At 40.7% G+C, this 18,177-nt stretch overlaps 1 protein-coding gene across 2 annotated transcripts in view; it reads right to left on the bottom strand.

The window, feature by feature from the left end:
- The window catches only part of REPS2 (RALBP1 associated Eps domain containing 2), a 106,811-nt gene that overhangs the window by 35,066 nt on the left and 53,568 nt on the right, over positions 1-18,177 (bottom strand). For both annotated transcript variants that reach the window (XM_062603736.1, XM_062603737.1), the window contains exons 10-13: positions 14,572-14,641; positions 12,381-12,446; positions 5,368-5,410; positions 2,684-2,820 (exon numbers count right to left, since the gene is read on the bottom strand). In XM_062603736.1, coding sequence (XP_062459720.1) covers positions 2,684-2,820; positions 5,368-5,410; positions 12,381-12,446; positions 14,572-14,641 — 316 coding nt within the window. The remainder of the gene's footprint in view (positions 1-2,683; positions 2,821-5,367; positions 5,411-12,380; positions 12,447-14,571; positions 14,642-18,177) is intronic.

Here is an 18,177-nt window from a genome sequence, read left to right as displayed (position 1 = left end):
CCAGGCAACACAGTGGTGCTATAAGAGATGGTCGTTACCACTATTTTTTCTTGTTCAGCTGTGACAGTGAGACTATTTTTGAAAACCTAGAAAGGAAGGAAAACAGGGAGAAAACATAAAGCCAAAAATTCAGTCGAGAGTACACTGGAACAGAAAGTAATCAACTGACCTGTGGACAGAAACACATCAGGTTTTATGTTTATGCCAGGCTGTATTATCCCAATAGCCAAGAAATATAAATGGTAGATTGCCGCCACATGATCTGTATTATAAATCTGTATGTCCTGATGGCAGATGGAAACTATTCTATTTTTTATACTGCCAGCAGAAATAAGAATACAGCTTGTTATTATACAAATGCGTGCAATTTACTTCACACAAACACACTTCCCTTTTGGCAAGGCAGTTAGTGCTTAATCTATGTCTTCCTTCAGACTGCCTTTTTAGAAAGTGCAAAGTGCACCTCGGTAAAGAGACTGGCTCTGAAACAATGACCACTCCCTGAGGAAGAACTGTCCCTAGGTGAAAAACGTATCTGAAAGTGATTAGACTGGAATTTCTACCTGAGAAGCAAAATCAGTAGGGAAATGATGAGAAAAAAAGTGAGATGATCAAAACAAGGGAAGCAGAAGAAAAGCAAGCAGCTATAAAAAACCCTATTATCAATAGGATGTTACAGAACAGCTATTCAGGGCTTAGTGACGGGAAAGAATGTGCATATGTTTTTGAAAATAGGACTTTCAATGCTGACATCTTACTTCAAAACAGAACAAGGTAAATACTCCATGGCACCTGGGCGCACTGGGATGGATTGATTTAATCCCCTCCTGACAATTCACGTTTCTTTGACCTGGAACCCTTTTTTGGGGTGGGCTACAAATTGTTTAAAAAGATCTTCCTTAAATCCTCCAAGACCACAAATTCCTCCTTTCACAACAAGTATTTACATTTTTGACACAAAATAGAACAGCTCCATTAGAGGAAGATAACCACCACAACTACTTAGCATTGCCATCAGGGAACATTCAAGAGAGCAAAAAATTAAAAGCCAACACCCTGAAAGCACAGGAAGAAGCTGAGCCTCTGGGAGGTCTTCCACATTTCTGCAATCTGGTAGCACACTATACTTCAGGTTTGTAAACCTAGAGCCAATTTTTATTCCAACTATAAATAAATTTCAACCTACTATGATGAACAGTCTTAGGGTGACCAAAGCACTTTTTTTGAAAGCAATCAACTGCCTGTCCTTACTTAATTGTCCCATTTCCTGTAAGGAAACCCTCCGAAAAGTATTGATAAGACAAGTTACCTGTTTCTGCACTCACTATAACACTGTCAGCTTGTTTCTGTTGCCCAGAAAAAAATAAATGTTACTTCTGAAGTAATGGTAGCTTTCAAAATAATCCATTTCAAAAGTAAGATGATAATTTTCATTCACAGAATTACTTCTTTGATAATTTAGAGTCTCCTTTCATTTGTGTTCCAAGAGAAACTTAAATCCAAGTTTACTTCCTTCCAATTACACTTTTTATCTGGATTCTGAGAATATTTACTGCCTTAGAAAATGTGTCCTTGGCTCTGTCTGGGGTTTTATTTTGATATAGAAATGAAACCAAAACTGGAGGCAATAGACCTCTCAACATGAACCACAGTCAAAGATCAGGAATTGCTTCTCTCTGTAAGGTGGGGGGGGGGGGGGGGGGGGGGGGGGGAGGAGGAAATAAAGAAAACAAAAGAAAGAAAAAAAGTAGTTTATTCTTTTATTCCTTAGCACAGGACTCCTGCTCCTGAGAGCAGGATTCCTGAATTCTCTTTGGTGTTTGCACAAAAAAAGGCCCATATAGCAAGAGGTGAAACTCTTCTCCAACAACCACATTAAAGAGCGCAGTTAAAACATTCCTTGACACAGTCAGGCATTAGCTTTCTTCTGAAGCATAAACATGACAGTGTTTAACCTAGTCTTTGAGTCAGATGATTGGTCTGCACCACATACAGCTCTGGTCTAGTTCAAAGACACTGCTAAAGCACAGCAGTGCTGGATGACTGCTACCCTGAACAGAAAGCTCCTCTTTCCACTGCTCCCTGTGCAAGGCAAGAGGAACACTCAAACACTAATGTGCTGGAAGGCCATTTTCTTTCAGTTCATTCCAGCTACTATTTTACATCTTCTTTCTCTCTCCTCAATATGCACCCATGTCAAAAGAAATTACCCTTTCTTTTTACTTAAAGAATGGTTTCTGACTGTCCCCATGCAGTAGACTTTTAACATCAAAAATGTTTGCTCACTTTTCTCCCAGTTTAAACACTATGGGGTTTCTTCCAGCTTCTGAACCACAATAAAAAAGGTAATAAAAATCAAATATATTGTAGTTACTGATGAGAGTTGTCTAAACAGCTAGACTAGATATAAACAGTCAGTGATGACAGACCACCATATGTTAAACTTCCCATTATTGTGCCAGAAAACATTATAATCACCTTAATTATAGCAAAAGTGATTTTTTTTCCCCTCAGTGGCAATGTAATGCAAGAAAGTGCAACTACTTCTGTTCTGTAGCATATTAATGTCTACAGCAAAGGCGAGCATACACGCATACTGTCAAGCATTTGTGCAAACAGATCAAGTTGCCAAGTACGTAACTACCTAAATGGTCTCAAAATGGGGAAAGAAAGCAAACATTACCTTGTGTGTTTTGTTGAAATATTTTGTTCAGATCCAAAGAGGAAGCTCTGGAATGTGATTTCTGTGGCCTTGGAGGTGGAATAGGGGGTTCTTCTCCCTTTTTCATTGCATCTTCTATTGATGTACTAGAGTAAGACCTAAGGAAAAACAGAGGGCGTGAAAGGCAGAAAATTATTTTATTTCAGAAATTAATTTTAAACAACTACAGTGAATAGTACCTAAAAATGCAGTGAGCAGAACTCAGGTTCATGGTGGCAATTCCTTGCCATAATGACTAGAAGCTCCCACTTGTACTAAGACACTTGTAATTTGGCAACAGAGGGACCTACACATCTGGAGAATGGAACGAGTCATGCTAACAGGGCTAATGTTATTTTAAGGCCTTTTATGTCACAGCTTCAGACTTTCTTACCCACCTTGAACTGTCAACAGGACAACTGTAGCAACTGCTTTGAATAAAAATGAGTAAAATTCCCCCTGCCACTTAGAGTTTCTGCTGCCTTTCCCAACTGTATGGATAGTGTTTCTACATGTATACTTTCAGCATACCTCTTGCAAGTGCGCATTTTGTCATTTACAATATTCTAATATTTAAAATAAATTTTTCCTAAGACACCAAACTCCACAAAATCCAGAAAAACCAAATGGCGCCAAAGTGACCAAAACTGATAAAATACATGACTCAGTATGTCTTTCCAGGCCTTCCCACATCACATCAATCCCAATGCAGTATGTTTGCTAAGAATTTTGATTTTGCTGAACAGTGTCCGATATTTTTCAGCTGTTGTAGTTACCATTTTTTCTGCGAGACTGAGAGCTGTGTTCAAAATGATCACTGACAATGTGAGATGTTACACTTACTATAACACATTACACATGCCAGGCAAGACCAAAAACACATTCGAGTAGAACAGAAATAACTCTCACTAATGGGAAACTGATTTTTGTTGTTAAAAAACAGCTCTTCAGCAGGACAGACATTTGGCAACGCTCTTCCTATGTTTCTGATATAAACTTTAATAAATACAGGAGTGAAAGACGTTATTGCTTCAAATTTTACATGCAACACAAAAACCTCTACTGATGATGAATTTTTTGTCTTGGCCTTATCAGATCAAACCTAACTAAACGCCCTGAAATAAATGGAAAAGCTTTCAATCAGGATCTTAAGGTTTTATACTCCTACTTCCCATATCATGCAGCGTGTATTTTCTTTGCATTAAAATTGTGCAACTTAATAGTTTGAAATCCTTAAATTCTTTTAAAAGATTAAGTAAGATAGCAGCTATCAGGCAAAAATATGCCAACCCAACAGTGCCAACACAGAGCCCTGTGACAGTGAATCGTTGCTTGCAGCAGGCAGACTTGGCATCTAGAAGTTAGTTAAGAGTCAACAGCCTAAGAATCTACACAGCCTAGGCTAGAAAGCCATTAATCTCTCCAGAGCTGAGAGTTGTAACAGACTCAAATTGTATCTTCTGGTCATCAGGCACACCTGAAGACAGAGACCCTCAAGTCTATAGAGCCCTCCAGGTTATGCAGGACAAGTGCAGCAGAAGGTCTGGGTTCAAAGATGTGCCCAGGAACCTTTAGTCTCAAGTTCTGCATTGAAGCAGTGACACATAGTCAGATGTGAGACAGATATGATACAGTAGTCACATTCAAGTGACTGTTTTCCAACTTGTTTAAGCATTTGCTATTTTATATGTTTTTGCATAAAATACTTTTTTAAGCCTTTTTTTCACATTTTCAATTTATGATTCTCTAACACAGCAAGGAAATTTAGAATAGTATGAAAACTAGAAAGCTTTGGCTAGCAAGAGAAAAATGGCACACAAGGCAGTTCAGCCTGCCTGGATGTAGGTCCTAAGAAGAGAGCATTTCAGTCTTCCTCCATCATGCTTATAGCTGATTCTGTCTTATTAGCAAGCTTTGTAAGGAGGGAGCTCCTGATTATACTCTCATTAACTGAGGAAACAAAAGAATAAAAAATGAAACCCTCTAATTAGCACCTAAACCAAAAGTTTTAAAGGAACCATATGGCTGCATACGGGAATGGTGAACTCCAAACCCAACACATCATCCATTTATACAAAGTATTTTCTGGCACAGGTTTCCCTTTACTTTAAATATCCAGCTTCAGCATACATCATTTCTAGCACGCAACACTGTAAGCTTATTAGCCTTTCCATCACGCACCAACTAGCCATAGTCAAGTACATGCACACCAATGAAAGGATTCACTCACCCACATCCAAGAGCTGAGCTACTATTGCTGTTTCTATGGGAGCATGCAGTGTCTCCCTCCATATGCAACCACTGTGTAGGTTTCACAGCACAAACTTGCTAAAACGTTCCCAGTGATGGGGGGATCCCCACTGCCCCTCCCCAGTGCCCCTGGGGGTAGGCTGGAGGCAGTCACCACCCTGACAAGGCAGCAGGGCTGGGCAGAGAGGCAAACGCCCTAGTGCCTTATGACCAGAGACCACAGGGCCCAAGGACAGTACTTACGTAGGGTCTGTAGTTACAGACCCCTCCTGGTAAACCTGACTCGTCTGAGCTGTACTTTCAGCATGCCACCAATTAAAAAAAAAAAGGTCAAAAATGTGACACCAGTTCTTATGCCTTCTATCTAACACCAGAGGAACGTATGTTTTGTCCTGAAATAGAAATGAAAGCAGTACCTGGATCGTGGTCTGGCTTTAAGTGCATTAGATTCCTGAGTGGCTGGAACAGAAAAGAGAATCACTCAAACATCATATTTAAAATAAAACCTTTTAGCTGCAGAATCAGTGTTTGTTAAAAATGAGAGTGTTGCAAATGTGGATGTGAGAGTGTGCTCATCTCACATGAGCAATTTTTTCTTCTCCTTCCCCTTTATTTTTATAGTGTGTGGATGTCCTAAGAATTCAAAAGCCCACATGTGGTCAGAGCTTCACTTTTTAATTTGGTTACCAGACACAGGTAAAGCAATAGGACAGCTGACCTGTGCTCCTGGACATAGTTGTGGCAAAGCAACATAAGGAATAGCATAAACTTTCCACAGAAAACATCTTACTCCTAGCTAGATGTCTATCAGTTGTTCTGCTTCCCAAAGCACGAAGTTTTATGCTCTTCCTAAATACTTTAGTATAAACATGCATCTTACCATCCATAAAAATAAATTAACACATCAGGTTGAGACTACTTTGATGTTTGGAAGGAAAGATACTTGAAGGTAGAAAGCTTTACAGGCTAAGTGTTGATAAACCACATTTCTATCAATGTAAAAATCAGTTTCTTTTATGTGGATGAATTCCAAACATGCTGCCACACACAGGTTTCACATAATAGGAAAATGACAGTGCTGATTATCTTCTCTGGGTAATTCCTTGAGGCTGTTCCTTGGTTTACATTGTCTTTTTGTGACTTTTGCTAACATCAGATCATTTTGAGAAAACGTATCTGCGATTGCTTTCACATTCAGCCCACTGCAGTATCCTCAAAGTACTACAGTAGTACCAATGATCCCAATGCACGTACAAAGTGAATCCCTGTACTTTTCTTATTATTCTCCCAATTAAGCTACAACACTTAAAGAGAACCAAGTAGGTTGGAGAAAAAAAAAACAAACCAACCAACCAACCAAACCATAATTCTCAGATTTTCTAGCTTCCTTCAGATATATGCCTACTTCCAAGTCAGATGTTTATCACCAGCTACTATACAGCACTACCTGAAATACGGCATATCCTTCAAAACACGAAGCAGAAGCTACCTGTGGTAGCCTCTGGCAAATACTGACTTTTTAATAGCTTGCATTGTACTACTGCATAGACCCTCCACAGGAGGCTTTAAGCTCACAGAAGACAAGCAGCAGCATATGGCACATGTACAGCCACAGAGTTTCTTCATAACAGAAACCGCTTTTAAGGTCACGCACTGCTAGTTGGTGCTTTCGATGGAATAAACCCAAATGCAGCTGGCAGTGACATAAAGGACCACTTATAAACCAAGTTCTAGTAGATTACTGTCACCACCAAACTGGCGCGCAGTCATTCCAGATGTCTGTGCAACAAACTCTTCCTGGCAACTAAAGCACAGAGAGGGAATTATTATTAAAATACGCAGTGGTGATAATCCTCCTCTCTATCAAACTCCCAGAATACAACTTTAGACACCGCTTCCCTACAGCCATATGACCCAATTTCTCCAATGCTGAAATTGCTGATTATTTAATTACATGCACAATTATTGAATATATACCACTTAGAAATAGGAAGCATAAATCCTTTACAAGCTAAGCAATGTTTAAGAGCCTTCAAGTTTTCCTTCTTTTATGGAGACAGTAATTCTCTTCATACTTCTTTCAGAAAGCCTTTCCTCTAAAAACCTCCTGGTAGAACTGACATTCTAACTCTTCAAGGACATCTTGTCGAGGTAAACAGGAAAGCACACAAAGAAAAGAGAATCCCAAAATGACTACTAATAAAAAATGATAGCAATAGAATACTACTGCCAAGGATTTTCTTTTAAGCTTTTGAAAAATCAGGATCTCCAAGGCTACAATAAGCAACACCCAGACTCAGCTTTACCTTTCAATATACTATAAAAAAATACTGTAAAGCAGGTAGCTCATTATTAGGACATGCAAATCACCTTGGCAGAATTTCCATAAACGTGCAGTTACTTCGGTACACTCAGTCTGTGCGGACTTTGTGTTTGGTTTATTCACATACACGACATAATCATTCAAGATGATACAAAACTATTCAGCTCATGAGTCTTCCATATTTCAACAGTGTCGTGGTTTAAACCCAGTCAGGCAATTCGTTCGCTCACTTCCCCCCCTTTTCTTGCCCTCCCCCTGCTCTCGGAGGGACGGAGAGGAGAATCGAAAAGAATGCAACTCCCACGGGTTGAGATAAGAACAGTTTAGTAACTAAGGTATAACACAGATCACTACTGCTACCACCAATGATAATAATGATACAGGAAATAACAAGGGAAGAGAATACAACACCTCAGCACCAGCCGACCGATAACTCGCCCCCCCAGCCCGACCAAGCTCTGACCGATACCTCCTCCAACCCTGCAGTCCCCCAGCCCTTCCGGCTAACTCCCAGTTACATCCTGGGCATGACGTGCTGTGGTATGGAATACCTCTTTGGTCAGTTTGGGTCAGCTGTCCTGTCTCTACTTCCTCCTGGCTTCCCCTCCTCCCTGGCAGAGCATGAGGCTCACAAAGTCCTTGGCCAAACCTAAACATCACTATCAGCTCTGTTCCCAAGCTGAAAGTCAAAACACTGCACTGCACCAGCTACCAAGAAGGGGAAAAATGACTGCTACTGCTGAACCCAGGACATTATCCACCCCTTATTCCATACCATTCACGTCATGCTCAGATCCCACATTTTCAATACACCCATCACTCCACTCTTATCTAAGTGCATGGACTATAAAGCTATATCCCTATAAAGCTGCTGAGTCCATCTGGTCCATGATGTCAGGCTCCATCTCTTGTAACAGTCTTCCAGAGCAGGAGAGACTGTGTGCAGTGTTCACACTCGTGAATAACCTGGGCAATAGTGTCCATTGCTAAGTCCACCCCTCGATCATGAGTCCATCTCTGTGTTGCATCTCTGCTCTGATGGCCTGAAGTGCATTGGGCCCACCAGGCTCAAAATAATTCACTGTCCCCTTCAGCAGTTTCTGCAACTTGTTGCTGGGGACTCCATACAGCTGCCTTCCATCTCCGATGCTTCCAAAGCACTGGAGGGGCCCAGTGGACTAGATACTTGCCCATACTGTCCCACACACCCTGCCACTCATGACTGTCCAGCTTTGGGGAAAATCTCTTGGTCACCCTATATCGTTGTCTAACCCCAGACAAGGCCCAAACCTGACTCTGCTTAACTTTTGAGATCAGACAAAATGGTTGTGGGTAGAACACAGTCTGTGTGCGTGCCAACATGCTGATCCCCACCACAATCAGCAGGCATGTCCCAGGGATACCGAAAGGCCATTCAAAACCTTCAGAACTCTCAGTTGATGCTGCTGTACTTGTCACTGGGGCTGGTGTAGCTGCTGTGCTTGCCGGCTCTCCCACCGCCAGCTTCTCTTTTCCTGAGTCCAGCTCTTCCTCCTCTGCCTTGCTGGGAAATGCTGCGTGGTCTCCTGCATCCTCCTGGGGCTCGGCGGGCGGCTTCCGGGAAATGCTCTCGGCCGTCGCGGGGCTGGGCTCGGCCGCGGGGCTGGGCTCCTCCGCGGGGCTCGGCTCCTCCGCGGGGCTCGGCTCCTCCGCCGCCTTCTCCCGCTGCTCGGCAGCCACCTCCTTCCTCTCCTCGACCGCCCCGACCTCCTCCACCGGCAGCCGTCCCCTCGCGGCCTCCGGCCCCGCTCCCGCCGCCGCTTGGTCCCCGGGGCCGCTCTCCCGGGCCGCTTCAGCAGCCGCCGGCTCCCGGGGCCGCTCCCCCTCGGCTCCCCGCAGCCTCACGAAGATGGAGAGTAGGGCGAGGGCCAGGACGGTGAAGAGCAGCCGGACGGCCACGTACAAGTCCACGGTCACGTCCGTCCCGCCCTGCTGCTGGAGCCCGCCCGTATTACAAGCCATTGCCATAAAGCACAGTGAGACAAGAACCTTAGCCCAGGCCCCATACTTGATAAACACTAACACAGCAAATACCGGCTCTACGTAAGTTACAACATTCTGAAGCTGTGAGATCAAGCGAAAGAACTCTGAGAGCCAATAAATCAGCATTGTGACGAGTGACTATTAATCCAGTCAAATCTGTCGTTATCTCAACCCTTCGTGCCCCACGTTGGGCGCCAAAAAGAACTGTCGTGGTTTAAACCCAGTCAGGCAATTCGTTCGCTCACTTCCCCCCCTTTTCTTGCCCTCCCCCTGCTCTCGGAGGGACGGAGAGGAGAATCGAAAAGAATGCAACTCCCACGGGTTGAGATAAGAACAGTTTAGTAACTAAGGTATAACACAGATCACTACTGCTACCACCAATGATAATAATGATACAGGAAATAACAAGGGAAGAGAATACAACACCTCAGCACCAGCCGACCGATAACTCGCCCCCCCAGCCCGACCAAGCTCTGACCGATACCTCCTCCAACCCTGCAGTCCCCCAGCCCTTCCGGCTAACTCCCAGTTACATCCTGGGCATGACGTGCTGTGGTATGGAATACCTCTTTGGTCAGTTTGGGTCAGCTGTCCTGTCTCTACTTCCTCCTGGCTTCCCCTCCTCCCTGGCAGAGCATGAGGCTCACAAAGTCCTTGGCCAAACCTAAACATCACTATCAGCTCTGTTCCCAAGCTGAAAGTCAAAACACTGCACTGCACCAGCTACCAAGAAGGGGAAAAATGACTGCTACTGCTGAACCCAGGACAAACAGCTATGGATACATAAGCCTAACTTACATGGAACTGATAAAAAGTTAAAGCTGTTGAGAAAATTAATTGCATTACTTAGAAGTTTGTAAGATTCCTGGAATTGTAGAGCCTGATGAAATGAACAGCTTGGTCTGCTATAATTAAAGGCATAGATGATCATGAACTCTTATTTATTTATTCACAGAAGAGTGTGAATCACAGGAGAGTGTGAAGTTTCCAGTTTTGGGTGTTTAACTGCTCCCACACCCCTCTTCCAATGCAACTTCATTTTAACATTCCAAAGGATGCTTATTCAGTACTTTCATCTGTAGCCTAATACGTTACACTCAGCTGGTGCCACCTTGCTTTACAGGCTGAAGATCTGGTGGAAAATCTTACCATAAAAAGTACAAATATGCCACATGGCTAAGAAAAAAAAAAATCCCAAAGAATTCCTCACTAGTCTGAATCCCCTCCACTGACTCAACTCTTAGTGGTGGCCTAGGCAGAAAGCTACAACCTAAACTCTTGTAAATTTGGAACTCAACCCTTTAATAGTATAAGGCCAACAACGATCTTGCACTTAGGAGCCTAAATAAACTGGCCAGATATTTGGAGATGCTGAGCATACAAAGGTTTTACTGATTTCAAACTTCTAGTCCTCCAGATGGCAAAGAAAACTCTCATAATGAAGCATGACAGTATCATCTTTGCATAAATTACATCATTTATATAAACAGTCCAAATGAATAACCAAAGGAGGATGTAAAATTTCTCCTGCTTCATCCCAACTGAGTTTTATCCTGAAAGTGGGTGAATGATGACAATGATGATGACAACAATGACCTTTCAGAATGGTGACCAATTCTGAAATAGCCCCTCAATTACTGTGCTGTGTCAGGCCCATCGGATGAATAACCATTTTTACTCCTAACATCAACTGCATCACGTAGCCTGTGAATGTGCTTGCTCAAACCCTCAATATGCAGGACACCAACGGCGAAACCCGTACAGTGATGGAAGTCATGACGATGGGGTGAAACTCTGCCACCATCTCCATTGGTACAGAAACACAGCAACACTGCTGGAGGAGCACACAAGCATTGGGATGACCTCCCTGACTAGGAAATAAAGGACATGGGGAAAAGAAGTTGGTGGCAAAGGAGATGTTCTGGTAATAGTACGGTTTGGGGTTTTTTTCCTTAAGTGAATCTAAAATGGAACTGCTGAACTGAAAATAAAACTCCCCAGGGTGCTCTGGGTACAACTGTGGGGGGAAGGAGAACAGAACTGAAAGTCTTAACAACCACCCTCCTCTCCTCCTGAGAAGGAAGTGTAAGAGTGTGTGTGTGAAGGAGAAGCAGCAATCATTTGAGAATAGGAGCTGAAGATAACAAATCTGGCAACTGCCAAGTGTTTGGGAAGAAGCCAGGGAAAAAAAAAAAAGAGTTGGGAAATGAGGCATGCAGCTGTGGAGCAGTCATGAAGAAATTGAACTATAAGACAAAACTGCTGTGAGAGGCATGTGGGGTCAGTTTCCTTCATCAAGGATATCTTTACAAGTAAAAACATTTATGCAAAGGAAAAAGAAAGCAAGTCCAGATTTTAGCTTGACTGGGAGCAGGGAGGGCTTGTGAACACTCTTACCACTCTAAGAGAGATTAACAATGACAAAGGCAAGGGAGGTCTGATGAACTGAACTGAACGCACTCAAAGTTTCTGGAGCAGCTAAGTAATTCTGTCATATGCTGTTCCAGAAATAACATTTTACAGTACGATAGGAACAAGGAGTGTATGCTGGAGTTGGAGAAAGAAAAATCGGGGACAGTTTCAACATAGAAACATCCCCTCCAAATCAAAAGCCTGCATCAGTGCTGTAAATGCCTCAATGTCGGTGTTACCCTTAAACTTCTTGACAGAAAATATGAATGCTCAGTTCTCACAAAAAAAAACAGACCATCTCAGAATGGTTATTGAAACACTGCATAGTTATTCTGCACTTTAGAAGTCTTACCAAGTATGACATTCATGCTCTTGCATATTCTTTGTAGCACAGAAAAGCTTCAGACTCCTTAAAAAATACTACGTTATAAATATTTCCCATATATGAAGAACACAAAGGAAACAAGAAAGCCTGACATTCTGAAGTAGTATTCAATATTTATCTTGCACGTAGTAGTCATTCTGAAGTAGAAGCTAATTTCAGCAGTAAAATAGTATAAAAGCAAAAATACCTTAATAAAATGAATCAAATTACACTAATTTAGGCTGTGATATAAAAATATTTTATCAAAATTCTAATGGAAGTAACACATGAAATCTTTTTGTTCTTACCTGTTTTCACAGTCAAGTGCTGAAATTCCTTTGGTATGGTTTTGAGAGCAGTGTTGACTTTAAGAGCTTAATGAAAAAAGCAAAACAATGAGAATTACTTTAAGTATGTGCAGGTAAAATCTACAGGTATCATCTCAGAGAAAGGAGCATCTAAACCAGTATTAGAACATCTAATAGCACCAAACATACTTGAAAAGTAGCCAAATACCTTCAGAACACCCAAGCACTTAAAAAAGTAACAATTTTAAGCATACAAAAGTCAGGAACAGAAAGGCCTATGCCAAAGTGTTCAAATAATCTCAAATTTTGAGAATTTGGGGGTTTGAGTGCCTAAAATCAAGGATGATTTCTATTTTCGAGATGGAACACTCTCACAGAGGCAGAAGCTGGGGACACTTGGTAGAGCTGGGACTCATCTCTCCCAGGTTACAAACCTGGAAAGCCAAGGCATGGGAAGGACCGGCTGTTCTTGGCAACTCACCAGCCAGGAATCTCACAGGGCACCAAGAGAGCTGGGGTCAAAATTTAGGAAATCCCAATCTTTGTGCTTATTCCCCTTCCTCTGATGCCTAACACACACTTTTTTAATTACTTTACTCAGGTGTCCTTAATTCACTATAGCGTATTTTTATGTATTGTAATCCACAGTATTATAAATGACCACTTGGACTGAAGTCCCTCATCTCCATCTGCCTTTATCAAATAAAACACATGGGAAAAGTCTGGTTCTTGTGATGCAATTCTATTTACATTATCTTCCACATTTAACTGTATTATAACCTGACAGTGGAGCTAATTGACATGTACAGTTTTGAAAATGCAGAAGACTTCACTCTACAGGTTCTTGGCTTCTGGGGACATTTCCTCAGTCAGGGGAGCAGTCTGCTCTTACATTTGTCAGAATAGCAATAAATGGTATAACAAGAGTACTTGTTCTTTGCCTGGAAAGGTAGGAATCTGTGTCACAGATACAGCAAATCTTCAGCCCTGAAGGACTGCATGTACCAAAACAGGTTCTCATCTGACTTAACATGTCGGCTATGAAAAACAAAGAAGTTCTTCACCTAAACAGGGAAGAAAAAAATTTCCCATAATAAAAAGTAAGCCTTCCCTAGACTCATTACTTTCTTGAAATACCTTGACTTGTCAAAATGTTTTACAAACACCCATCAACTCTGACAACCCTTCTTTGAACCAGGGACACTGGGACTCTGACAAACATTGTCACACTTGAATGTGGAGGTGGTTTAGGAATGTGGACTACCTGGTCTCACAGCTTGGATGCAAACTTAACATGTGGACAACTGGGAGGTCAAAATTTTATTTATTTTTTTTTTTAAATTTAATGTATAATCTACAGTTCTGAGAATCAGGCAACAAAATACCCACAACTGTTTTGTTTGCACAACTGAGGGACAGCAAGTGAGAACCTGAAACGTTAGCTAAAGAAAATGTAAATGGGAATGAATTCATTGCATGATGATCCACTGACAATTCTGTAAGCCCTGGAAGCTACTGAGTTGAACAGATCACTTCAATTTCACATGGCTTGTTGCTGATGGATTTTAAGTGAATTAAATTAATCAAGTATATTCAATCCAGTTTGTCCAAAACTTTTGTTTTGAAAGAAAATACAGGTTGGTGGGGTTTGGTTTTTTTTTGGTTTTGGGTTTGGTTTTTTTTTTTGGTTGGTTGGTTGGTTTGTTGTTTTTTTTTTCTGTGGGTTTTTGTTTGTTTGGGGGGTTTTGTTAGGTTTGGGTTTTTTCTTTTGTTGGTTTGTGTTTGGTGTTTTTTTTTTAATAGGAATAAAAACTAATTTTTAGGTGTCGCTATTTCCTGCAGAAGGGGGAATCCAAGACTTGGCACACTGTTTGGAACTCTTACAAAATTCCTGATAACAACAATTACAACTGTGTTAAAATAAAAATTGCAGCATTAATTGCCTTCAGACTAGACTTATTTTAGAAGGTGCATTTCATATCATTGTTATATGATAAAACCAATTTTGAAGCAAACCCATTCATTCATCTTCAACTCAGCTGCTACCAATAAGTTGTCTCTTTAACCTACAGAAACACATAGCCATGTTAGAAATTAAACATACCATTGCTTCTATCAGCAAATATATGGGATTACTAAAAACACACAGAATTTAACTCTTAATGGGGAAAAAATATATTTATTAAAATACCTTCTTTGTCATCTTTCTTTCCATCTTGTAACAGGGCAGAGTTATCAGGTACCTCTTCAGCTGATGTCTTCTTAAAGAAAGAAGATCTGTTTATTATACTGACTGGTAGAGCTCACACATTTCCACAGTCAAATATTTATGAGTACAGGCTAACACAAATAAAGGTGATAATCTCTTTTGCACCATGATTTGCTTTGTCACATTGAAGAAGCATAGAGAACCTACAGAAAGACAATATAACTTTGCTTTTTAAAGTACAGCAGTTCCATACCTGAAATTAGTTAGCGAAGCACTTCCACAATGAATTACAAGGAGTTAAGGACTATATGCAAGGAGAAACTTCTCCCAAAAGAGAAATGTCATTCTGTGTTTTCTCCTCAGATGTCACATCCATGTTAGGGTTGAGGAAACCTTCTCTAGCCCCTTCCCAAAATCCAGTCTCCCTAGACAAAACTCCAGAACCCAGTAGTTCTGCATTTAATGCCTTCCAGGCTGAGGTGGCCAATCCTTCAACTACTCTTTTCTTTCAACATGCAGTCATTGAGGTGGGGAAAAAAAAATTCATTAGCATGTCTGCTGAAGGCCCATTCAGGCCTCTGATAGGAAAATGGGGAACTTCTCCCCAGTCTTATTCCGTAATTTTTCTTTATTTCAGTAGACTTATAGGCATTTGTTGTTCTTGTAACTTCTGCTGCCTAACTCGCAAAATGGAACCAGGAACAAATTCTACGTCCATTACCTCTAAGAACAAGGATACACTCTGCAACCAAAACAGCCATAAAGCAAACATCATAAACCTCAAGCTTCTCTAAATATTAAATGATGCTGGTTTTGTTCCCAGGGAAGAGGTTGGGCCTAAAAAAATTGAGAAACAGATTTTGTAGACATTAAACAAAAAAAAAAAAATAAAAAAAAAAAAAAAACAAAACCAACCAAACAAAAAAAACCTCAAGTCAGTAATTCAAGAAGGTGAAGTCCAGAGTAAACATCTATGAGATCTGTTTTATGAAGTTGCATGTTTCTGAGGAAGCAACACAGCAAAAATACGGCTTGAGGACTCTGAAAATGTATGGACAAAACAGTTCACATCCACAACTAGCCCTGACACTCTAAAGAGTGTCAGACTAAAGGCCTAATTCAGTAAATGCTTGAATCAACAGAATGACTTTCACAACTTTCAGTGAACTGTGAACATGACGTTTCTGAGGGAGCTTAGAGCAACCCCAGCCAGTTGTTATATGCATATAGTGTGAAATACTGTGTTTTATCTTTAAGCTTTTGGCAGTGAGGAAGCTTGTGGAAAAGAGCCAAAGGAATGGAGGGTAAAAAAAAGAAAAGAAAAAGAGGACCAGAACTAGAGTGGGAGACAAAAACTTGAGAAAAAAACCAATGGGACAACAAAGCCTCCTTGGTCAAGAAAATGCAGTCACCCTTGTCATTCCTGAGCATAACATCAGCAGTCTTTGCGTGTTTTGTGAGTTTAACGAAGCCTAGCGTTCAGGTGGCCCGTCTCCTGCTATTATTTTCTTTATGGATGCATTCAACAACTGTTCTTACTGTACTGCAGAACCGTAGTGAAGCAGTCACAGTAAAAATGGTCTTCTGAAATGAAATGAAACAGCCTGAATAGATGATAGGTGAAAAGAAACATGGAGATAATGGATAACTGATTGCATTGATAATATATTTTTTTAATGTAGTGATCAAGTATCTAAACTATATTTCTCCAAATAGCCAGGCTACAAATTAAATTCCAGCAGTGAATTACTGCACTTAACACAGAGGGAGATGAATTGTTGATCTGCTAAATGATACTCATTCCATGTATTAATTCTGAACATAAAAATATCAGTTGAACAAAACAAAAAAATTTAAGTCGAGTCATTCTCAAAACAGTTTTGAGAAAAGATCTTCTAGTCCATTAATCTTGGATAACAAGGAGCAAAATAACAAGGCCTTGAAACAAAGAACTTTGTCCTATATTTCTAGGGCCCAGATAGTGAAGAAATGGAACAAACCTAGTCAAACAGTTGTGAGATAGACAGGAACTACTGTCTGTGCTTAGCCAGCAGGCAATCATACTACATGTTCTTCATTTTCAACCTAGCCACAAAAAACTGATTTTGCAGAACATCCTGCCACCCTGCAGAACCTAGGAATGGAACAGAAAATCCAGCTATTCCCCCAAGAACATTATCTGACTGCAAAGGCAGCATAGTAATCTACAAATTATTGGCACTTATGGTAAGAATGTCTCAGGAGGAGAGCTCAGGGATAAGGCAGAGGAGGTCTGAAAGCTTAACTATTGAAAATTGAATTAAAAATTAAACATAAAATGGGATTTGTTGCTTGTTTGGTTTTTTTTACATTTTGTGCTGTATACCTTCTACATCTTTAATTATTACTGTAATATTCCTACTATTATCATCTCCACTGCAGCAGAAAAATTTAAAAATCAAAAAACCATACGATTTCATTTCTCAGGAAATCATCTCCTTCTAGATTTATCCTTACTCTGCACATACATTTAGGGACCACAAACAACAGCAAGCCTAAAAACCAGACATTTAATAAGATTATAAAATTGTACTGGTTAGGTTACTGAAATGATATTTTATTTCTAAGAAACACAAGGTAACTCTGAAAGCAAGATTTCTAAGCCTTCTGAAATATATAAAAGAACTTTCTAATCTCGCAGTCCTGCGCTAATAAGGAGCAAATTTCCTCACAACTCTGCAATAGTCAAAGACCAATTTGCATATATGGGTAGACACTTGTGAAAGCAGTATCCTAACAAAAAAAAAAAAACAAAAAAAAACAAAAGCTCCCTAGGCCACAGAGATACTGCAGCAGATTCTGAACTCAAGAAGTTACACAAACTGAAGCTTTATAAGCATTCGGAAAAAGATGCATAATTATATGTTTAGATCTATTTTAATATAATTTAATTATAAATTATATCTTTTTAACTTGTAAGCAGCATTGGAAGGGCCCATTCTTGCAGTCAGTCTGCCATTTGATCAACTTAAGTACTAAACCCATAAATCCCACAGTGTATATATACAGAGCAGCAACATCCAGGTACAACTCAGTGGCCATGTTTAGTTCAGTTATACAGGATCTTTGAAGTTTCAAGTTTTAACCTCAGTGATAAACTCTTCTCAATATAGCTTTGCTTGCAACAGCCTTCCATTATAAGTATGGTATCTGTTACGATACTGCTATGGTGGATCCACATTCTTCCCTCAAAACACTCTTCCCAGCTCCTTACAATTATTACCTAGACCCTTGCATGGTAACTCCTTAGACTATGAAAAGGCTGGATATTAAAATGAAGACTGAATTGCTTAGGACAGAACTATACCTGTCCATACTGTACAAAATCCGGAATAGTTTCAGCCTCCAAAAAAGCAAAGTACAAGGAATCAGGACAAGCTAAGACATTTTCTTCTCGTCACCAAAACTGGGGGAGCAAGTATGCAGATGGAGCATTCACTGTAAATGGTAGAAACACTCAAGAGCTACGAGTGTCAGGAGTGCCTGACTAGGACAATGTCTGTGCCTGAAGCCTCACATTTTGGACCAATTCCAGTTCAGGAGGTATTT

The sequence above is a fragment of the Pezoporus occidentalis genome, unplaced genomic scaffold (assembly GCF_034315485.1).
Source record: "Pezoporus occidentalis ecotype Australia unplaced genomic scaffold, CSIRO_AGI_Poc_V1 ctg81, whole genome shotgun sequence".
NCBI lineage: Eukaryota > Metazoa > Chordata > Aves > Psittaciformes > Psittacidae > Pezoporus > Pezoporus occidentalis.
This window is presented reverse-complemented; position numbering and strand designations above follow the sequence as displayed.